The 24,899-nt window shown below is 39.4% G+C and overlaps 1 protein-coding gene across 1 annotated transcript in view; it reads left to right on the forward strand.

Moving 5' to 3' along the window:
• Positions 1–24,899, forward strand: part of HUWE1 (HECT, UBA and WWE domain containing E3 ubiquitin protein ligase 1) — a 1,366,532-nt gene that overhangs the window by 44,824 nt on the left and 1,296,809 nt on the right. Inside the window, exons 3-4 of the mRNA XM_068226019.1 lie at positions 12,386–12,598; positions 18,828–19,067. Of these exons, the coding sequence (XP_068082120.1) occupies positions 12,386–12,598; positions 18,828–19,067 (453 nt within the window). The remainder of the gene's footprint in view (positions 1–12,385; positions 12,599–18,827; positions 19,068–24,899) is intronic.

Consider the following 24,899-nt stretch of genomic DNA (forward strand, 5'->3'; position numbering starts at 1 on the left):
TTGAATGTTTGAAATTTACTGACATCGTACTGGCGGGTTTCTAGAACAAAGTTTGGCATTTTCAGAGAACTTTATTCCTTGTTTTATCACATCTCGTATGTTCTGTGGTGAAGTTCTGTCACAGTATCCGTAGTTACATAACCTGACTTCTCACGCGATTGAGCTACAAATTACGACACCCGGGAACTGTTTTCTATTGTTTTTGCCTGTGAGTGCATTGCATGGCTATTCCTTGACAACACACATAATTTTTCTTTTCTCTCATCTGTGGTTTACGTAGAAACTAACACACTCTGGTAGTTAACAAATACACGTGGTAATGACGGGATCAAATCGAGGATGCGAGCTTGTTCCGGAAGATATAAGTAATATTTTGACTAATGAGGAGTCTGACAATGAAATTGATATTTATGGTAGTGATAGTAATTGTTTTGTGTCCGATGAGAGTAAAATTGGTTATTCCTCGAAAGACGACAACACGGAAATTGAGGGCGAAGTGCAGCGCTCTGCTTTTGCAAAGACGGCTAAGCTGTCAGCTGTTCAATGCAGTTTTATTACATAGCTAGCCCCGAGAATTTGGAACCATTTGCATCAGTAGATGATGTCACTCAGTGAGCTCTAAGACATGGCTTCTCGCGGCAAACATGTGCTTAATACCAATATAAATGGTCCGTTATTGGACATTATAAATTTTCCAGCTAACTCATTCCTGGTTGCCAGCGTTTCGCCCTCGTGTGCTAGGCTGGGCTCATCAGTTGGTACCTAGCACACCTACCAAGACGCTGGCTAGTGCATACCATGGAGGCCACTGCATAGGCTAATTGTAGCCACCGGCAGTGCCAATGCACTATGAGAGACTTTGTCTCATTATCAAAAATTGATGCCTGCTTGGCCATCAGATGATATAGATGTTGATTCCCATAGGGAATCTGAAATATTTGTCCTGAGTGAGTAAATTTATAATACCAATTAAAAAAAAAATTATAATGTCCAATAACGGACCATTTATATTGGTATTATACATTTACTCTTTCGGAACAAATATTTCAGATACCCTATAGGAATCAACATCTATATCAAACACGGGCTTGACGAAAGTGATATTTTTGATATTTTATGATGTATTATAAGTTTATGCGCAAATGAACATATTATTGACATATGAATTCAAAACAATTTCTTACATTTCATTATGATTGGAGTTTGTTTTACGGCCTAGAGCCTGTTCCTGCGTATTTCAAATTTGTGTGTATACGTAAGATTGTCTGCATATTAGTAAAGTTGTCTGTTTAGAAGACTGTATTTTCTCTTTCTCGGAAGTCTTTTGTGGGAAATGGAACAATATTTTTACATTTGAGTAACTTTTGACAAAATTTATCAATTAAAATAAAATTTTGTAAGAGCTCCCATTTTCATTATTGTAATTATTACTATTATTATTGAAACATTATTGTTTTTATATTGTACTCATTATTGTTGTTTTGTTATTGCATTTTGCATATTTTATTAGCAAAATAGGATAAATATAACAGTATTTCAGAAAACTGTACTTGCTTAGTTATCCGTCAGACCTTTTTTCCATTCGCAAAACATGGTATAATATCTAAACAATTTTTAAATCTCAAGTGATAGTTGACATAATACAAAGTGTTTTTTAAAACAAGATGCTCAAATAAGCACAAAGAAAAAAGAATCGTGCAAATATCTCCTACAGGTACAGAGATATGTTTTAAATATCCTTAAAAATGCCCAGTCCAGAACGTTTGTTAAGGATATTAAGGCCCAGACTGGAATGGGTTAAAGAGCTGTGAATGTCAATCAAATAAGTAACAGAGCGGACAAGGAAGGATGTCATTGCTGTGGGCATTATGGTGTTAATAGTGAAGGTAATTTGTCAGCGTCCGTGCAGTAAATTCACCACTCATCTCGACATGCATTAGTGAGGTTAAGTGAACCAATCTACAATACTCCACAAAATACAAACTTAAAGAACAAACCCACCTAAACATGTTACCACAAACATTACACGCCGACCAACTTGCGCCAACGCACAAATTGATTCACACAGGAGAGAAAATCTACAGTTGTAATAAGTGCGGAAAGACATTTACTGGAATCGCATAAGCCGCCACCAATCTCTTGTCCCAAACGCAAAAAAAAAAGCATTCTCTAACAAAACAAAATGCCACTACAGCGAAATATCAATACTACCGGCAACGAACAAACAGGAGAGGGAATACACCAGTGCCCGAAGTGCAGCAAAGATATTGGGCAGGAGTCCCAGGCCGTAAAGTGCGATGGCCCATGTGATCGACGGCTACACAGGGAATGCGTGGGAGTGAGTATGGGGGAGTGCAACATACTCAATTCCAAGAAATGTTCCCCGACTGCAGAAACGAGTACCAGAAGATAGAAATTTCATCAATCATTCACTACTGATCTGCATTTAGGGCAGTCGCCCAGGTGGCAGATTCCCTATCTGTTGTTTTCCTAGCCTTTTCTTAAATGATGCGAAAGAAATAAGAAAATTATTGAACATTTCCCTTGGTAAGTTATTCCAATCCCTAACTCCCCTTCCTATAAATGATATTTGCCCCAATTTGTCCTCTCGAATTCCAAATTTATCTTCATATTGTGATCTTTCCTACTTTTAAAGACACCATCCAAACTTACTCGTCTACTGATGTCCTCCCACGCCATCTCTCCACTGACAGCTCGGAACATACCACTTAATATGCTTACAGAATTGTGATTTTTTATTCCACCTTTTCAATACAAATGGTTTTATGTTGTTAGATCACAATGCTACAACACTATTTTATAGGGACATGTTTTGCTTGAATATCAAGCATCCTCAGCCTGTATAATCATCTCAAGGTTAAGACCTGTCATATTTGATTTTCTTTGAAATTTGTGCTTCTTTATAATTCTAAAATTAAATAATATATAAACATAGGAATTTATAAACATATTAAAAGATTAACAATATAAATGATTATACTAAAACTGGAATAACATTATTTCTAAAGATATTGACGTCCAAAACACAGTATCTTCAAATGTTCAAAGTTTGGCTAAAATTGATTTCTCAAGGTTCTAGTTTATTAAAAACCAATTGTGATTTCACCTATGTTAAAATTTGAGTCGTAATTATTGTTAAAACTTATTGGTGTCTGAAGATTAAAATCTTAGATATGTTGGAATTCAGCTTCAGGTTTTAATTTTGAGGCTTGTTACTGTAAATTATTAGTCTTGAACCGTAAGATGTTGAATTAGGTAGTTTCGTCGGACTAGTCTTATTTTGACGATCGGATTTTCCGTTGGTAGTAGTTTATATTTATGAGGGTTTTAGTCAAAAGGGACGTCAATCCAAAATCTTGAGGATCTGTTACAGACTCAATAGGACCACATTCGATGCCCTACACACATCTCTCAAAGTTCCAACTGACTATCATCTAAGGGAACATTCTAATCGTAGGAAGACATACAAGACCCTCATAAAAGAAACAAAGGAACGGTATCAGGAGCAAGAGGAGCAGAGGCTGATAGTGGCAGCGGATCAGTGCCCATACAAAGCATTGAACCCAAGGCAACCAAGATACTGCACAAGCATCCCTATGGAGACATGGGTGACACACCTTTTCATTGTACTGCAATTCAAGGATACTCGACCAACGGATACCCCAGAGATCGAGGGGGAATTTGACATGGAGATATTCCCAATTGAAGAAGTAGAGGCCACTATCCTCTGCTCAAAAAATAATAAAGCTTGTAGCCCAGACAATATATGTAATGAGCACCTTAAAATTGCTCTTCCAGTGTTAAAGGAAGCAATAACTTCCCTCCTGAATGAATGTCTCAGGCTAGGAAATAATCCTAATAGCTGGAGAAGGTCCACAGTAAAACTGTTGTATAAAGGGAAGCACAGAGGACCCAAACTCCTATCAAGGCATCTCCCTAGAATGTGCGTTATTCAAAATTCTAAAAAAACTCTTATATCAATGCCTGAACAGAGAAATCGACCCCAAGCTCCCTGAGGAACAATTTGGCTTCAGAAAAGGAAGATGCAACACAGGCCATCCAATTCCTTCTAAGTGATATCAAGACAGCCCCGACAGTCCCAAAAGGAAAATTACATGCCATATTTATAGACTATAGTCTTTCCACGCGCTGAACAGGAAAATCATCATAGAGGTTAGGAAAACAAATGAGGAGAAACAGCTGTACAAAACGGCTTGTAGCGAACATCCTGGCCTCAAATTACATAGAGATAAGCGATGGAATCACAACATCAGTCCAATAGAACAAACAACCGGTGTATTGCAAGGGGACCCTCTAAGCCCACTACTATTCATCGCGATGGCAGATATCACCCAGGTAGTCTTGAAGGAAGTACAATTCTATGTATGTACGCTGATGATATCGTGCTGTCCTCGAGCTGCAATCTGCATTTGATCTGCTGCTGGAATGGGTGGAAGAAAACAAACTCACCCTAAACGAAGATAAGACTGTGTCAATGACTTTCCGAAAACGAGGTAAACCAGCAGTTTTTCACACACACAGAAAACCCTTGGAGGGCGTCTCTAACTTCTAGTAGTTGGGCGTGACACTCCAGACAACTGGCAACGTTTTTACGCTCCACGTCAACGACGGGATCGTCACAGCTACAAGGGCTATAAATATCAGACAGCTGAGAAAACTCTCCGTCAAAGCAGCCTTGGAACTTTTTCATCTCAAGGTTACACCTGTCGTAACATAGGGGTTAGAGAATATCTGGATGCACCTCAAGCTGAAACACCTGGAAAAGCTAGAAAAACTAAAGGCAACTTTCTTGAAGAAGGTTCTGTGTGTCTCAAAATGCATGCAATCAAGGCTAGTTTACGAACTAACACGTGAATTATATTACGTGGAAGAGTTCCACCTCCACCTGCCGCTACAGTCTACACCAGCATATGTCAACTCGTGGAGAACCTGCAAGCAAAGGAGAGACACATTTGGTGGGATTTTTACATCACTGACGCAATGACCTGCAACGATTGGAAACGGGGAAACTACAAACTAAGACATACGGTCACATGCTTCGCCGTACATGGCTTCCATCATAAGCTGTGCAGGTTGAAGTTCCACCAACTAGACGCAGAATGTGTATGCGAATGTTGCGGCGAATATTATGAAAGGTATCATGCGACGCTCGCATAGACTTGAATCCTTGACGTCCTTCTGTTGTAACGACTAGACTGATAGCACTTATAAAGTATTCTATATTCGCTTTTTACCCTGTCTGTATCATTCATTCTTTTGGCTATTAGCTGCAATAAATATTTTATTTTATAGCTTCCACTCTCACTAGACCCAATCAATTTCTTATCCTAAATTTCATTCCTCTAAATTGATGTCCTCTTGGTGTTGAATTTCATTTTTTGTCATTGTTATCAAAGAAGTGCAATTAGTATCAATACCTAAGGTATAAACAGTAGGCTTTCATTTAACAATTGAGACGGTGTAATTTAGGAAACTGCTCTCTTGCCAAGCATTCAGTACTCTTGCAAAACATACTTTAGGCTTAGGATGACAGAATAGTTCCCCTTCTGCCGAGCAATTACTATTGGTGTCAGGCTGGGATGTAGTTGGTGTAACAACTTTTTCTGTTTATCAACCATTTATGCATCCATCTATAAACTTTAAAAGTTTTGAGATATAGATACACTCATTTTAAAAATTCACTCCCTCTTCACCCCCATTAATTGGTTTTCCAAAAACAAAAAAATACGTGTTTCTTTATTTTTAAAGGAGATTCTAAATACCAATTTTTACATCTGTAAACTTTAAACGTTTTGAGATACAGATGCACTAATTTTAAAAATTCACCCCCTCTTTTCACCCTCCCATTAATTGGATTTTCCAGAAACAAAAAAATACGTGTTTCTTATTTTTAAAAGAGATCAAAAGTACCAATTTTCAAGTCTGTAATATCTTCAGTTTCTGAGATATAAGTACCAGTATCCTGATTAAAGGCATTGAACCCCTTCTTCACCCTTTTTCACCTGTCCTATTGGGATTTTCTGAAAACAAAAAAATATGTGTTTCCTTATTTTTAAAGAAGATTCTAAATTCCAATTTTTTACATCTGTAAACTTATCAAGTTTTGAGATATAGATACACTCATTTTAAAATTTCACCCCCCTTTTCACCCCTTTAGCGACGGAATATCCAAAAATCCTCTCTTAGCGAGCACCTACATCTTAATGTGAATATATCCCCAAAATTTCATTTTTTTATGTCCAGTAGTTTTGGCTCGGCGATGATGAATCAGTCAGTCAGTTATTTTATATATATAGATAGAGGGACAAGTTGAAACTGAGTTGGGAGAAGATGAATTTGACTTACGAAGAAATGTAGGAACAAGTGAAGCAATCCTGACTACGTCTGATCGTAGATCAAATTAAGGAGCAGCCCATGTACTTTGCATTTGTAGATCTAGAAAAGGCATTTGATTATGTTGATTGGACCAGGCTATTTGAAATTCTGACGGTGATCGGGATCAGATGCCGAGAACGAAGAATTATCTACAATCTGTTTAAAAATCATTCTGCAGTCATTATAATCAAGGGCTTTGAAAAAGAAGCAGCAATCCAGAAGGGAGTGAGGCAGGCCTGCAGTTTGTCCCCTCCTTTACAGGCAGTAGAGCAAAGCAAAGATGAATTTGGAAAGGGAATCACAATCCAAAGTGAGGAAATCAAAACCTTGAGATTTGCCAATGATATTGTTATTTTATCTGAGACTACAGTAGATCTGTATAAATTGCTGAATGGTATTGACAGAGAAGTCTGGGGTAAGGAGTAAGAGTTGAAAATAAAAATGTCCAAAACAAAAGTAATGGACTTGTGAGTTCAAGAACATCCCAACTCCACTTTTTAATGAAATTCACTTTATTTTAGGCCTATGTATAGATAGCTGAACTTCGGAGACATGTTTGTAGATGGAGAAAACCCCTCAACTCGAAGCGCAAAGTGCTTGTATAGCATCACAAATTTTTTGTATATTTCAAGAACTTCCTAATGTACTAGTTGGATCAGTTTTGAAATATTTGAACACTTTTCCCGTCAGATGTCTCTGGTGTTACGTTGTTTACATATGTGACAAAGTAGAGTCTGCTGGTGGTGCTGAAATGAGTGGTAATGAAGATTCTTCTAAAATTTGAGGCAAAAACAGAAAAAACGAAAGTAACTAGGATAAAAATATTAAAGAAGGAGCTAGAGCGTCAGGCCAAGTGTGTGTAAATACTGTGGGGGAAACATATTTCTGCGAAGGATACGTTGTCTGTGTGACCATTGTGCTGCAGGTGTGTCACTCCGCGATAGTTGGGTACTCACAACACTTGCCTTCGACAGAAGGCAGAGGAAATCATCCAGGAGGTTGATAGACCTACTAGACTATTTTCTTATATTGTTGCTCACTACAAAAGAAACCATAGTAAACACAGTATTTTGTTAAGTGACCTGAGTGTTTTAAAAATATATACCATATTCACCAAAGAACATTATCCAGATGCTTTTCTTTCTGAAATCTGGCGGTGATGTACATAAACTTAAGTGTGAGGTTACTTATGCATTTTATATTGATTACTTTCGTATTCACTTTATTTACAGTTTTGGAGTGCCAAAAACATTGGCACATGGGCCCTTCTCAAATCAAAATTGACCATGAGAAAAATTTGACCATTAAGGAGAAGCTGGCTACAGATTTAAGAGTCCATAAATGTAGAGCAAATACATGTTCAAAGAACTTACGAAAGCTGAGCAAGAATCACAGACTTGTGCCAATATAGAATTTTGACTTTCAACAGAATATTCCTTTCCCCATTTGGAAGTAGGCGACGTTCTTGGCAGTTGTGATTACATAATTTTTGCATATAGAGTTGTAAAACAATAAAAACTGTGATGTATATGTTGCCTGAAACAGAGGCATACAGGGGTTTTAAATGAAGTTTTATCATGCTGGTTTCACTAGTTACTAAATTACTTGAGCAAAGATGTGAAAATACAAAAGCTTTTCTTCATACGGTTGCAGGGTCAAAATCAGAATTACACAATAAGATTCTTGTTCTCGCTGGTATTCACAGATAAATTCACCAGTATTGCATACAAGGTACCACCAATGGGTCACAGCTTCCTTCCATGTGGCTGGAAATTTGCCATTTATGGAAAGATAGAAAGAATGGAGATGTATGAAGGTTGGATGAAACTTGTTTAAACAAAGCTTGAGGTTGTCAGGGTGAAAGGGGACATGATACTAAATTTAACAGATCACTTACAAAGATCCTTTAAAACCTCTGTAACCAAAAATAATGAGAAGTTTAAGGTGAGTGAGTACAAAACATTCACATCTCAACAGTTTCACAAGTATGAAATGCGTGTCGGTAAAGGCAGACTGTCAGAAACATATCAGATGTAAGGCTTTTCAGGCGTTTGCTCTATTAACCAGCGTTTAGTCTTAGGTCTGACACTAGACTCATCAGAGTGGGATGTGTCAGGTGTGTTACAGAATTTGTACACGGCCAACTCGCCCGGTCATCCCACTCTGATGAGTCTAGTGTTAGACCCAAGACGAAATGCTGGTTAATAGAGCAAACGCATGAAAATCCTTATGTCTGCTATGTTTTTGGCATGCTCTATTGGTGAAAAATATCTAATTCCCTCCATGGGAATTAAGAATTTTCAAAAAGGCATATCTTCCGTTGCACAAACATACAGGTTTCCTTTTGCTCAAAAACAATGTTAACTCAGAACCCTCCTCTCAATCTGTTAAAGGTTATGATGAGCTAATACCTTATTAAGTCAGAAAAACTAAATGACTAACAGAAACTTTGTGTTTACTTAGCACCAGACACAGTTACCTTTATCCATAACTTAAAAGAAAATACAGACACACCTTCTCACAGTAATTACGACTGACATAACTTCAATTATTGTAAACAGTAATTTGAAATAAATATGAACAAGTTGGTTTATTTTTACATTTTAATTTTTTTTTTACCCCATATATTTCAAGAACGACCCAACTCCACTCAATATTTACAATATTTTCAGCAAAGTGACAAGTGAACAGTACAATCTACTGTAATAGATATGTTGAGAAGTCCCTACTTCATCATTTGAATACATATTTTGTTATTCCTGTAACCATGTTCAAGTATTTCAGTTTTTCCTCTCTCCTGAAAAAGTGTTGTCCTGGAGTCGGACGTTCTTGAACTCGCAAGTTCATATTTTAGTCAATGTAAATGCCGTAAAATGTTTATTTAAATTATAAATTTTCATTATTGTCAACATAATTGCATGAGCGGTGTCTGGATTAGCGTGGAATCTCTTGCGAGCGCTCAACTCCGCCGAATGTCACAAACCTGTATGGCGCTCCACAGCAACCAAGTGGTAAGCCCCAGTGTTACATGATTATGAATGAGCAGCAGAACACTAGAAGAATACTGGTATATCGCGCTCGTGATAACACTAAAATAGTTCAATTTTGCATTTAATGTTTACCTCTCTGAAATTATTATTAATGTCCTGAGGGGAATAAATTTAACTCTTGTCATATTCATATTTACATAGTATTCCTTGCCCTGTTACTCGTTTCTACCACCCGATTGACAAACATTTCTGGGGAGAACACAGCCATCCAATGTATTTTGAGTTCCTTCGGGTTCATCTTCTGCGCCAATTGCTTCCACATCACGTTCACTATTCTCACTACAAATTTCAAACTCGCTATCACTGCATTCGTCTACATACTGATCCAATTCATCACGAATGACATCTTCATTCTACTCTGTGTTGCAGCCATGTTGCTATAATTTGTTTACATTGTCAGCTGTTGGTCTCTTCTATGATAACCTATAAAAAAGACTGTTTTAGCATGCTGGGCAGGACATTTGTATGTAGGAATCTTAGGGAATTCATTGGTGTCAAGAAGTTATATGTGCTTGGCCCATAGATGGCAGAGGAAGAAAGTTTGAAACTTGAGTACACTATGTAAAATGTAGGGGACAACGTGCAAGTTCAGTACACTTTACTACACAACCCGTGGGAAAGAGTTAAGGGGAAGGAAAATGAAGTCTTAAGGGTTCTCATCAGGTAGCAAGGTCAGAAGTGTCGGTGAGGAATGGGTGCGAGTCACTGTATGTAGAACACCAGAGGGATGCTGGGGAACAGGTAAAGTGTTACACAAGAGGGGTGAGGCAAGAGGAAAACGAAGTGTGGAGTAGAGTATAAGATAGGAAGAGGGAGGTGGAACAGGGTTATGAGAGGGGGAGACGGTAGGAGGAAGTAGGTTCTGCAGCCATCAGGGAAGTTGAGGAAGATCAGAAGATAAGAGGAACTACTGAGGTGTGTGGGGTTGAGGCCTTGGTCAAGGGCAACTCTGTTGTTAGGCACATGGCAAACATGTGTGGAGGAAAGGAAAGTAGAGCTGAGTTTTATCCAAGAATTAGGTTAAGGTAGATTTTGAGGAAAGTAGAAGTAAAGGAGAAGGTGGTGATTCTCCATGTTTTTTTTGCTATCATTGTAAGACAAGAAAGAATAGGTACTAACATAACTGAAATATAATACCTGGTTATGACAGTGCAGGAGATGTTTAAGGGAGTGAAAATTATCAGTGGAGTGTAAGAGTGATACTGATTGGCGGGTGATCAATGATTTAAATTACTATGAAGTGAGAATGTGAGAAATTGGGAATGAGATTAATAGATCCTGATGGATGGGTAGGGGATATGAATCTGTTCTGAGATGGCCTTCACTTGAACCGCAATGGTACGTCTAAGTTCAAGGGTTTGTTTAGAAGAGCTGTAGGGTGATATGTTCGGGGAGACAGGCTGGACTAGGGAATGGTGATGAGAAAATAGGCAGATAGAATTCAAGTAAGGATAACATAAAGTTGTTTGTATTAACTGTAGAAATATAATAGCTTAGGAAGTGTGCAGTCAGTGACCAAAGATATCCATACCTTCTGAGGGGTATCGCCTCTTATGCTCCAGTGGTGTCAAGTGTATAAACTGGAAGTAGTTATTGATTTGGAAATGGAATTAATTTGTAATGGTAAATTTGCTTTTCAGTATCTACACTGACTTAGCAAATGTCATGGGATAGTCACCTAATAGCGTGTGGGGCCTCCTCTGGCCCTGCGAACTGTAGTGAGACGCCTTGGAAGTGAGTCGACAAGTCCCTGGTAGTCCTATGGACGCAGCTGACACCAATCATTTGCAGAGCAGCCGCCAATGCTGGTCTGTTCGTGGGTGCAGGATCCATGGCACGGAGCCTGCATTCCAGGACATCCCAGATGTGCTCAATAGGGTTCATATCGGGACTCCTGGGTGGGCATGGCAGTTGTTGGACCTCTGCTGCATGTTCCTAGAACCATTCCTGGGTGACGTGAGAGCAATGTGGCGGTGCGTTATCATCTCAAAACACCGCGGAACTGCCTGGGCGCTGGAAGGCCAAAAATGGGTTGAGATGGTCTCCGAGCAGCTCAACATACCGCGTACCACTCAGTCTCTTCCAGAACAACTACGGGGCCCATTCCATACCAGGAAAATGCACCCCAGACCATAACAGACCACACCTTCGAGGCAGGCGGGATCCATTGCTTCATGTGGTTTGCGCCATACACGGTGCCTCCTATCGGTATGGTGCGGTTGAAATCGTGATTCGTCCGATCATATCACGTTACGCCTTTGTTCCAGTGTCCATCCCTGGTGACTGGCGACAAATGCGCGTCCTTGTGTCCGATGACGTTGGGTTAAGAGTGGCACCCCTGTGCGGCGCCGGCTCCCATACCCCATAGAACCCATGTTCCTATGGATTGTCTACTGGAAGACATGTCTTGAACGGCCTGTGTTGAATTGAGCTGTGATTTGTTGCACGGTTTCCCGTCTGTCACGTTGACAACCCGTCTCAGATGTCGCCGGTCACGGTCATCGAGGGTGGCTGGACGGCCGGTCGTTCGTCTGTTGTGGACGGCGACATCCGCATTCAACCATTCACTATTCACCCTGGACACGGTTGATCGTGTAAAGCCGAATTCCCGCACCACTTCTGAAATCGCACTTCCCATCCATCGGGCACTGACCACCATGCCCTGTTCGGTGTCAGCTCATGATCACGTTTCTTGTTACACCTGTCACATGCAGGGCCACTGCTCACAAGGTCTCCTATTGAACTGCCTCTGGCACAGGCGGCGTGTGGTGCGCAGACAACACATGCGCATCAGTGCTCTACTATCCCATGACATTTGCTCAGTCAGTGTATATATCAGCAAGTGACAATTATTTTTGTTCGTTTTTTGTCCTGTTGTATTCATATGGTTTATAAATATTTTCTGTTTGATTCTTTAGCCTCCAGAGTGTCAGGCACTCATTGAAAAACTGTGCACTTGTTCCCTTCCACTTGAAGAATTGAGGGAAATTGATGCTTGGACTTTTGGCAAATGTGAACTTTACCATTGGATTGATGTCTTGGACATCTTTGATAAAATTTTGGAGGATGCCTCAAGACCGATTACTCCAAACAATTGGATTCTGACATGTGATTTGCCAGAAAAATCTAAGGTGAGTTTTGAGGTAAATTGACGTCAATTTCTTGTACCATTAATCTATGCAATATGTCTGGAATACTTGTAATAGTGTACTGTAAAAGTAAGCTCATTAAGGGTTATGAATCCCAGTAAATTTGTGGATGAAATTAACATATGGCACCAGGAAGAGTATCTGGTTTTAAACCCCGGGTCAAAACCCAATTTGTGCCTGGATAGTTTCAGCAGTCAGAGAAATTACTTGGCCAGCTTATTGGTTAGATTGTATGCCTAAAAATTGGGTGAATGCTACCATACCCGAATAGCAAGATAATGCACGAGCACACTGAAGCACATTGCTCTTCAGGGATGTGGGGAGAAACTTCACCTAGCATCGAGCACATGTGACCGATAGAGTAAACCTGCTGCGGCCAGTAGAGCGTATTTGTTGTAGAAGGTAGTATCGCAGCACAATGGAGCAATGCCTGAACAAGAAGTTCTGCTACAAGTGGGATGGACTTGGTGGAAAAGGGGGGGGGGAATTGCAGGTGGGATGCATGGAATGTTTTAAGTTTACAGGAGGGAAGCCATGAGCAGAAAATGCCCCTGCGCGCAGTGCGATATGTGTCCGCCAATTTGCTGCATGCTTGTTCTTCTGCATCCATGTACTCCATGGTGTGGCTCCTGTGGACATCTGCCAGTTTGTCTGCCTGAAAAGGGTCATGATAAGCAAGCGTGTTCAAACGTATTTGGGCCAGGGCGCATTCAGAGGCCTGCAGTCTTTGCCCAGTGCTAGTCATAAATTTCCTCCTTGTCCGGAGTGTGCCTGACATTGCACACAGTTCGCTGTGCTCAGCACCGTGTTCTGCGACAAGCCAGCTGGGGAGCACATTTGTCCCTGTTGTGCTATGAGCTTGTGACACACTGATCATTGTTGATAGTATTTGAGAAGAGTTTGTACTTTATGTTAATTGGTTTTTTGAGTGATCCTAGAATTCTAGAAAAGTTCTGCACTTAGTCATTTTATAAAGCCTTTCCCTGTGAATGGTACCAAGAACTGTTCTGACTTTCTGTTCACAAAATGAGTATATTTGGTATCACATATTTGTGTGAAAGCGTTTCTTCTATAATGAAGCCGACACAAGTCCCAGCTTTGAGGGAGTCTCATGAACTTGAGTTCATGCATCTGCTTGATAAGTTGCAACTCAAATTGCCCCTGATATCGAGATGTTTATCCTTGAAGAAATTTAAAGGTAAGAGCTACAGTACCAATGAAAACACTGAAAACAGAGTCAATTTGTCTCTCTTATGTGTTACAGTAAAGCCTTGGATTGTGAGCAACTTGGTCTGCAAGGTTTTGAAAGATGTGCAAAAAATTTCAATGAATGTTGACTTGATAAGTGAGCAAGGTTTTGCATTACGAGTAGTACTGATCTCTTTGTTGAGCTGTACATAACCACAACTTCCTCCACCTCTCTCCCTCTTGTTGTGGGATTTTCCCATGCTTGGGATCTTTTAACATGCCTCATGCACATAGGCAAAATCTATACGAGCGCATACATACTATATAGAGTAAAACTCGGTTTAGAAGTTCCGGCATAAGTTTCTCTGCCTATGACAAGCTATATTCTCAGTCCCTTGATTGGTCACATTAAGATATGTTTGAAATGTTAAGGTATAAAAAGTTTTCCCAGTTAAACAGGTCAGATTTTGGAGCACCTTGAGATATAAAATGTCCAGGCATTGCAGCTTATAGTTAACTCTTCCGTCTCTGCGTAAGTTGCACTCTGTGTTTGGCCGTTCGCATGCTTGCGGCAGGTCCCTGACGCACCAAGCCACTTCATGCTTTCCAAGGTCCCGCGATGTTATGCTGTGATGAGATAACACCAGCTCTCTCTCGCTCATTCACTCCCGGTGCGATATCACATTCAATATGATATTTTGATATTGATACTCGATGTATAATCGCAGCTTAGTAAATAAAAAATCCACCTTTCCACCACAATAATAATCTTTTGATTATTTATTATACATTAATACGAGACATGTTTCATCCTATTTTAGGACATCCTCAGGCGTGTTTGCTTGTTATTGATTCAAATTGACACAGAAAACAAGGATCCATAAATCACTGCATAATTGACATCACTTAAATTAACCCTCAAATGGTTAAACGACGATGCATCGCCCTTTTTTTACACGTCGTCGTGGTCAACTACGATGCATCGACTGTTTTGCAGCAGTTCATTAGACTCGCTCCCGTTATGCGTAGTAACACACAAGTGTGCTCTATGAAGTATCATTTTAAACAGTAGATTAGTCTCTCTTTTTACTCTAGTTGCTAGGCGGTAGACTGCCGTTTAAATGAACTGCGCAGTCTTAAAATTCAGTCGTTAGGCTCGCTACCTTAACTGCGCAGTACAGTTTGGCACCTTGCCGCGTCACGGTGTCGTTCTGATGTACGTGCTGTTTTTATCAGTGTTTTGCGGAAATGGCAAGTAATTTAGGTTCAAGTCCCAAGTAATTCAGGTTCAAGTCCCATTCGGAAGATGTTGGATGAAATAATGAGTGACGCGAGTGGTATGAGTGATATTGACAAACTTCCTGGAAAGCTGGAACGTTTATGCATAATCTGTGGACCAGCAAGAAAAGGAGAAGGACCCGGTATTTGTGCCCTGGTTGTAACTGTGCAGTTCACAGGGAGTGTTACCACAATTTACAGCACTTTTGGAGGCCAGAAAGGAGAGGAAGAAAAAGGAGAGAGCAATCTAGTTCTGGTAGCTCCTCTGACTGACTTTGCGGAGGCGTTCTAGTGCTTGTGTATATATGTATACATATATCTTTATTTGTGTATATAACATCTAAAGTGTTTGTATTTTTTTTAAACGCATAAAATTGTGAACAACATTGTGATTTGACTTTCTCAGGTAAGTCGAGTATTTTAGTGTCTGGTATGGGCACAAACATTTTGATAATATCATTTTGGAACACTTTTTTTGGAAACTCAATATGGCTGTAAAGATATAATGAAAGGTACAAGACAAAAATATTTTTATTTCAATAGCCTATGATATTATGATTTACTAAAATGTATTACAATGCATGGTTTTCTTTCAAAACCTATTTTTAAGAATTTTTAGTGAAAGTATACAAAAATCCTGAAAATCGTGTGACCGTAACAGTCGTATAAATAGACCATTTGAGGGTTAAGCTGTCTTGTCCACGACAAGGAGAGCAGTAAAAATTCCAATACGTCTTGTAAATCTTGTGCTCTAAGTATATATGACATATATTGTTTGTTGGAACTTGTTATTTATACGACGTCACGCTTGTGCTCTTGTTTTAAAAATCTTCAACAGTCTAGTATATTAGAAATCTTCTTTTGACCAGAATTGTAACATAAATTAACACTATTAAAACAAGGAAAACATCTGTAGTCTTCATAACAAGTACGCTACAGATGTTTCCCTTGTTTTAATAGTGTTCATTAATGTTACATTTGTAGTCAAGAGTGTTTTTAATAAATACTAGACTGTTGAAGACAAGCAAGGTGGGGCCAATACCCATGCAGCGACGTCAAAGGCTCAGGTGGAGCCAAGCTAGCTTGCCCCTCCCTAGATACCGCCTAAGTCATAAGGTGGACATACCGTTACAATATGAGTAAAACAATTAAGTACATATTTATGCAGATAAGTATGTTAAATATGAACATGGCACATTTCTTTCTAATCATCAGATGAAATTCAGGTGTACTTTTTCAGAGTATCATACTTTTTTATTATTATTTCTATTAATTGCATAGTAGAATTTATCGACTTGTTGAAAAAGTTCCCCATAAAGAACTACTTAAAAGTGATCTACCTTTTTTTTAATGAGGCATTGTGCTACCAGGTATTGCGGTAAAAGCATTTTATGGAAATTGATATTATTCATCTGTGCTACTTTTGCCATTCATCAAGCATGACATTAGTTACAATTTCATTTGCATCTCCAGCACCACTTAAATTGACAGAAGTACTCTTGTCTCCTCTGTATTCAGATGAAGCCTAGTCATTGTCAAATAATCATGTTCATCTCCAGTATCGTCACACTCTGCCAACAGCTCTAAAATTGTACTATTGTCAATATTTCAGTTTGCCCACTCTGTTACTTTGTAAATACATGCAGAGAGAGAGAACATTGACTGATGGAAATTATGAAAAAACATCAAATTTTCAGCATCAGCTCCAGTGAAAAGTTGTTCTACAAATTTCCAATAGTCAATGTTGCAGATTCTGAAAGTTTATGAGGGCGTGCCTGACATACAAGCTGTTCGGGAAAAGAATGTCAGGCATTGCCCCTCTCTCAAGTGGTAAGGGTTAAATCACCATACTATTGAATAGATAAAACTCTCATTGTTTTCAAAGCAATAATAAACTTGCGGGGGGAAAAATCCAGGTACCGAGAAGGGGTTGTGCTAGATTGGTAGGCGTGTATATACATCTGAAGATGACGTTGATTCAAATTTCCTGCAAATCCCATTAGCATGGCGCTAGTAGCAGCCCCATGACGTTGCATATCAGGTTTGCTTTAAATACAGGCTGTACTGTGCGAGAGCATTATTATCTGTGAGATTGGACGGATTGACTGTGAGTTTGATTCAAGAATACCTTTACTATGACGAAGAGGCCAGTATCAACAGCTCACTGCAATTGAACGAGACCGTATAATAAGGCTACATGAAGGTGGATTTTCCTTCTGCACTATTGGAGAATGACTTGGCAGGAATGTCTCCACTGCGCAGGTGTGCTGGCAGAAGTGGTCACGAGAAGGTACGCTTGCAAGAAGATGGGGCTCCACCGGGCGAGATGACCATGCGGTTAGGAGATAGTGGGTTCGAGCCCCATTGTTGGCAGCCCTGAATATGGTTTTCTGTTGTCTCCCATTTTCACACCAAGCTGTACCTTTATTAAGGCCATGGCCACTTCATTCCCACTCGAATGCCTTTCCTATCCCATCGTCGCTATAAGACCTATCTGTGTAGGTGTGACGTAAAGCCAATTCTAAGAAAAGAAAAAAAAAAGGACTGGGCTCTGGTCATTCCCGTGGCACCACTGAGAGGGAGGACTGCTGTATTTGTCGTATGTCTGTGGCGCAGTGGTGTCAAGAGAGAGCTCATTGGAGGATGGAGTGGAGGTCCGTTGTGTTTTCCGATGAAAGCTGGTTCTGCCTTGGTGCCAGTGATGGCTGTGTGTTGGTAAGGAGGAGACCGGGTGAGCGCTTGCATTCGTCCTGTCTGCGGCGTCGATACACTAGACCTACGCCGGGAGTTCTGGTCGGGGGAACAGTTTCCTATGACAGCAGGAGTACTCTCGTGGTTATCCCACGCACACTGACTGCAGATGTGTACGTCTGTCTGGTGATTCAACGTTTTGTGCTGCCATTCGTGAACAGCATTCTCAGAGGGGTTTTCCGACAGGATAATGCATGCTTTCATGCCGTTGTTATAACCCAACATGTTCTACAGAGTGTCGATATATTGCCGTGGCCAGCTCGATCTCCGAATCTGTCCCCAATCGAGCACGTTTGGGACATCATTGGAAGACAACTGCAGCGTCATCCACAGCCGGCATTAACTCTCCCTGTATTGACCCAGTGAAACAGGTATGGAACCCCATCCTACAAGCTGACATCCGGCACCTGTACGACACAATGCATGCACGTTTGCATGCCTGCATTCAACAGTCAGGCGATTACACCGGTTATTAATAGACCAGCATGGCACATTTGCGATGGCTTTTCTTGTGCGGATATTAACCTGTAGTCTTGTACCTTTAATCAGTTAAATATGTTACCTCGACAAATATAATGCCAAAATTTCCATATGCTACATTGCTTATTTCATGGTGTTCAGATATTTTTTTCCACCAGTGTATTTGTAGGGTAAATTAAAATGTACCTACCTATTTCCAGCAGTACTTGAGTTATTCCGGGTGCTGTTAAAAGTAGCTTGGTAAGATATGCTTTCCAAAAGAACACAATGTATATGGTGTACTACCATTTCATAATCGACATGAAGGAAGAAACTATTACAATTTGTCATTTGAGCTAACGTCTTGTAGTTAAAAAGAAACCAAAAAAAAATAGGCTGCTGAATTTGAAAAATCCGTTTTTTGGTCCCTGGGTACCTCGAGAATATGATACAAATAGGGTATTATGTACAGCTTCAATTGTAGAGATATTATAATTCAGTTATGGATCATGTAATGTTTGTTTTGTTGTTTCAGGAGAAAGCTTTGCTGCTATGGGTTCTCAATTTTACAACTCTCTTGATAGAACATTCATTCTCACGGCATTTGTACAACTCAATGGAACATTTGATAGCTCTTCTTGCATCATGTAATATGGATATTGTCTTGGGTGTTCTGAATCTTCTCTACATGTTCAGCAAGAGGAGCAATTTCATCACAAGACTGAATAATGAAAAGAGGCAAGCCTTGATTCGACGCCTGACTCATTTGGCTGAGGTGTGTATTTTTATGAGATAAGCTATAAATCGTTGCAGTAATTTAAACCCCTCATTACACATTTATTAGAATGGCAAGTGTTGATGTTTACCCGGCTCTGAAGTCCAGTGTCTGCTTTCTTGCTTTTGTGTTTGTGCAAGTGACTAATGTTTGTAAAACTTCCACCTTTTCCACAAATCAGAGACAGTTACAAGTCTTCCTTATCTTCAGATAATTATATACAAGTGATTTGGATCATAGCAAGGCAGGCTTTATTGGAAGTGAACTTGAGACAACTACAGAAAATCCGCTTTGTCCATTTCACTTTATATTTTAATTGGTCCTTGAATTAATGAAATAGGTTTGTATGGTAGTCTTAAAAGCAGTGAAGGCTCATCAAATAGAAAATTGGGTGTTCACGAAAATTAGCAATAATTATGTGTTGAGTAAAATGCTTGCCACACACTGAACTGCACTGTTGATATACAAATGTGTCACTTTTTAACATTGAATCTACAGAGTTCAATACGTAGCAATCCTCAGATTTTTTTAATGAACTATTTTAAATTTGTCATTATACGAATTTTACCTACTATGTGTGTATTGCTTCTAGATGTGAATTTATTCTCTTGCTTGGTTTTACGTAAGGCTGATGATGACATTGAAAACATGTTGAAACCGGCACCTTTATAATAATAAAAATGCTGTAATATAATTTATGTGCAACAGTTTTGTATGTATTGAAAATGTGGATTCCATTGCATTAAATTACTTTTGTGATTCTCAGTTCAATACGGAACGGCCATGAAATTTTAAACTTTAGATAGTTTATATAAACATAATTTTTCAGTTTGTAGCTAGCGAATGGCTGTGCGGTTTGGGTCACGTGGCTGTTGGCTTGCATTTGGGAGATAGTGGATTCATTCCTCACCGTCGGCAGTCCTGAAAATGGTTTTCTGTCGTTTCCAATTTTCACAACAGGCAAATGCTGGAGCTGTACCTTAATCAAGGCCATGGTTGATTCTTTCTCAATCCTAGCTGTTTCCTGTCCCGTAGTCATCTTAAGACATATTCTCGGTGCGATATGAAGCAAATTGGAAAAAAGAAATCTTACATACATCTTCATGATGTATCGGGCAATGAAAAAAATTTTTTACGTCCCTCAGGAATGTGATGAAATCTGGATAATGACTTAATTAAAGAAGATGAAATTAAGAACATTGATCATGATAATATTGGCGGCTGATGTCTGAAGAAAATGTCGACTACAGAAACGCACATAGAACAGGTCAAATATAAGCATTCGCCTTCTAGGTTCACGAGTCACAACATTATTATTACTCAACAGCACGTATTCTCCAAAATAAGACTTAATAAATGGATTCACAAGTCACTAACACACAGTAAATAATCCATCCTCAAGTCAATAAATATAATAAATGATCCGACGAGAATCTGCCGTATTCCAGGCTCATATTCATCCTAATTGAGCACACGTTATCATATACACAAGATCAAGCAATATTTAAACTCATGACCGTTATTCAATTATTTAACCTGAGATGAAAATTCATTATTATTATTATTATTATTAGATGTGCGAGATCTCAAATTCGCGAAAACTGGGATTCGACAATATGCCAGATGACACTAACATGCCTTAAATCGCACATGAAGAAACTCCTACGTAGAAATCCGGGGTAACACAACATGCCGTAAATCTGTCCCACACTATTTAAAAAAAAAAATTTCATAAATTAAATTGTTAATTATCAGTGAGGACAATGATTTTTAAACACACTAGACTATTAAATGGGACAGCTAGAATAATCGTAGAAGACACACACACGTTCTAGCTAGACTAATAGAGATCAATAATCATTCACACACAAATGACAGAACTACCATCTCCCATATGAAAGAAGAGTGAAAATATTCAAATCTACTGCAAGACTAGAAGAAATATTACCACTAATGAATAAGAAAGCATTATTTCTACAAAGATGAACAGATAAACATTAGTAAAGTTTACTTAAATGAATGATGGAACTGGATCTTCGGCGTTGGTCTGGAACATGGGGTAAGTTATCTGCCCGTGGTCGCTATCTCCACATGCCGGAGATCGCCTACATTTTAGCAGAGCATTGTAGCCCCGGTGTTCCAAGTAAAGTTGCGGCAAGCTTCCTCTTCACAATGTGACAGCACGTGGCGATTTTCTTCCTTCTTCTTGTGGAGTAGAAGCTGAAACTGACAAACAATTTTAAGATGTGTTCCTCACACACACGCGCGATGAAACTAATGAAGGAAAAATACGTAACTTGTTTTTAAGAAATCTGCCAGGCTCGTTGATCCAACTATTAGTTAAGGGTGACTGATCTTACTGCCAAATAATTATTTCAAGAAGTGACAATCTCGGAGTAGACAGCAAATAGCACGTCGAAGTCCGCTGCACGTCTTAAGTTCGCAGCACAAGAACACGTCGAAGGTCGCAGCACAACCAACGAAGAAGAGCACAGCCAAAAAGAAGATAGCGTTTCTTCTGGAAACACGTATTTTTATGCATATCCAGGGAAAGGGGTGTGGCAATATAATCGTGCGTAATTGGTCGACGTCTAGCGTTCAATTCTTGAAAGTACTTCTACCTGAGATTTGACATGTGCTGTCCACGTGTCGAGGCGACCTTGGCGTTCTCCTCAGTGTGTCACGTGGGCCAGCTGATAGCTCCGTAGAAAAAAAAACAATACATCGCTCTCCTACCAATAAGACCGGTTTTGGACTAGTGAAGCTGTCTCTGTAATGCAGGGCTGGAGAATATCAATCGCGCTAATGAAATAAAATCTTACACACGCAAATACAATAAATGCTTATTGTAGGCCAAATTTGATGGGGACAATATATGGGGTCGAAATTAGTCCCCCTTTTTTTTTTTTTGCTAGGGGCTTTTACGTCGTGCTGATGCAGGTAGGTCTTATGGCGACGATGGGATAGGAAAGGCCTAGGAGTTGGAAGGAAGCGGCCGTGGCCTTAATTAAGGTACAGCCCCAGCATTTGGCTGGTGTGAAAATGGGAAACCACAGAAAACCAAGTCCCAGTTTTATAAGACAATTTACAATCTTATGGTATTGAATAGGTGGACCCTCCTCTACCCTTTGATATGATCTACACTTATGAACGCTTTGTTAAACTTCATTTTTGTGAAAACAGCACATCAATAGAATCTTCCATTTCAGAAATATTTGGACTGAAAGTTTTAGGTGATTCACTATATACATCTACCACTTCGGGAATGAGGGCATGGTTGGAATGAAAGAAAGGTCGCATTACCATTTACTGTAATACTGTACATACTAGTAAAAGTACTATAACTACACACATAATATAGGGGTGTAATTTTATGATGTTTATTTTACCTTAATTTTGGTGCTCATCATGAAACAATTTTGGTGTTCATTTTGGTGCGTATTTCATGGGCCAGTTACGACACCACAAATTACATTATGCAAAGCCACTAGTACAATAACAAAAAATGCTTATTAACCTTTATTATTTCAACTTAAGTACATACTATATTTGTAGGCACCGACTAAAAGAAACCATGGGGTACTATTGGACAATGTCAAATCTTCATGATACTGAATGAAAAGACGTACTGCCACCCATGGGGATGCAGATGAAGAATACACCCACGTATCACCTCTCTGTTGCAAGAGGTAACTAAAAGAAGCGACCAAGTGATGATGGAATAGGGACCGTGACATTACTTGTGACTAGTGCCGTTACATGGGGATCACCCTAGTCTGGGCGTTATCAGTGATTAGTACCATCACGTGCATCCCACTGAGGCGGGAGAGCAAGCATGCTTGACTGCATAGACTGACAAAGAAGAATTAGAAAGGTATTGCCTCCTGAGCAAAACAACTCTGTTCACATGAATATACTGTGCCCTATAATGACTTAGTTCACATCAAGCCAATGCTGAGATCGGACCAAGTGCATTATAGTGAACAGTTTATTCAGCGCCAAGTGAATCAATCTGGCATATAGCTTACCTTGCATGACTATCCTCTTCATCAGCACTGGTGTAACAGCATCTTCAAGGGTAACGGGTAAGGAAAGGGTTATCGTAGTAAAATAAAATAAAGAGGAATAAAAATAATGTGCAAGGTGTTAACTAACACTAACCAAAATAAATAACGTTTGAGCTGCATTTCTGATTTTAACAAACTGGTTTATTACAATAATCTAAAAATTCTGATAATTAACAAGGATTAAAAAAAATTATATAACTGATATGATAGTCATAAACAAATTAATCAGTTTCTTGACAAAACGGGTATCTTGCGTTACATGTAACCGTTGTGAAGGAGATGTTGGCATCATATAAACGTTAAGCGCTGCAACAACCACCATAATAGTTACGTCAATTGAAATGAATTTAAATATAAATCTGCTCATAGGCACTCCTATCTACAAAGAATTTACCTTATTTCTAACGTGAATCTATGCCTCAGTGCTCCTAATTATCCTACCAGTACTAAAGAAGCCTCCAATATACACAATTGTCTGGGAATCGCGAGACTCTCCCATTTACAACCCTATGACAACACACACATGAGAACATATATTTTACTTCATCTAAATACATATAATTAGTTAGGTGCTTCTATGAATGACATCAACAATCATATATAAAATTTCGTCTTCGGGACCAATATGAATTCTTGACAAACATACAGTTTCAACATTCCAACTCCAGTGTCCTGACATCAGAAACGACCTATATTAGCCTCTCCACACTTTTTTTTTTTGTACCAACTGAGCCGCCATTCCTTTCTGCAATAAATATCCCCCTTAGCTGACAGCACGTAAACAGCGACAAGGGGGGGGGGGGGGTGTGTGCGATTCTTCCTTCTACCCGGCCCACGAGTCTGACATACATATTGCCCTCATTATAATATAATTACTACAGGCCATTTTATTCATTATATCACTAATTCAACATTCTATCACAGATAAAATCAAATACAACAGGCCCGATCATTATTTTGCGTTGGTGCTCTCAGCGGCACATTCCTACACATATCTCGGCCTTCTTATGGGCACATACATTTACAAATTATCACTTGATTACAATTTCTTATTCTCTTTAGGGTCTCGACTCAATACTCTGGGCACAATGACATTATTTCTCAATTCTTATAGGCTTCTTACGATATGACTGGCTCAGCATGATACGCCAACCCGAGTGTATTTAAGAGATATAGAAGATCCTAGGCTTTCTTCACATGACAACTAACATTACAGTCTACACTGCACATGCACCTGGATAGTACCTAAACTGATTGTCTTGGTTACACTCATGTAAGACCGTATAGGTCCCGGTGAAATGAAATACACAAACTCAATTTCCCTACCTTGAATATGATATCTGCAATAATGACAGTAAAGAAATACATAAGACTAAAACATGCAAATACTAATAAACTAACCAAACTCGAGTCCTGGGGCATAACTTCTATGTACACGGACATTCATATCCTAACCTGTTTACATATTGGCAGAAGGCCAAATCTATCTATCTTCCTCTAACCATTATTGCAGTGCTGGATGCTTAAACAATGGAATTATCTGACCTGTGTCTGAAGATATAACTGAACAGTTCCCCTAGTGGACATTGCGAATTTACGCCATCATATCGGCGTTAGAAGCCGGTGACAGCACTCCTGGTTCAATGACTGGTGACATCCTTGTCGGCTGTGATGTTCTCAGCACCTCGTTCAGATGACGTGATGATCGCCTCCTTGATGTCGTGATGATTGGACGTCGCCAATGGTCCTGGTTCGCACCTCGATG

This window comes from Anabrus simplex, chromosome 2 (genome assembly GCF_040414725.1).
Source record: "Anabrus simplex isolate iqAnaSimp1 chromosome 2, ASM4041472v1, whole genome shotgun sequence".
Classification (NCBI taxonomy): Eukaryota; Metazoa; Arthropoda; class Insecta; order Orthoptera; family Tettigoniidae; genus Anabrus; species Anabrus simplex.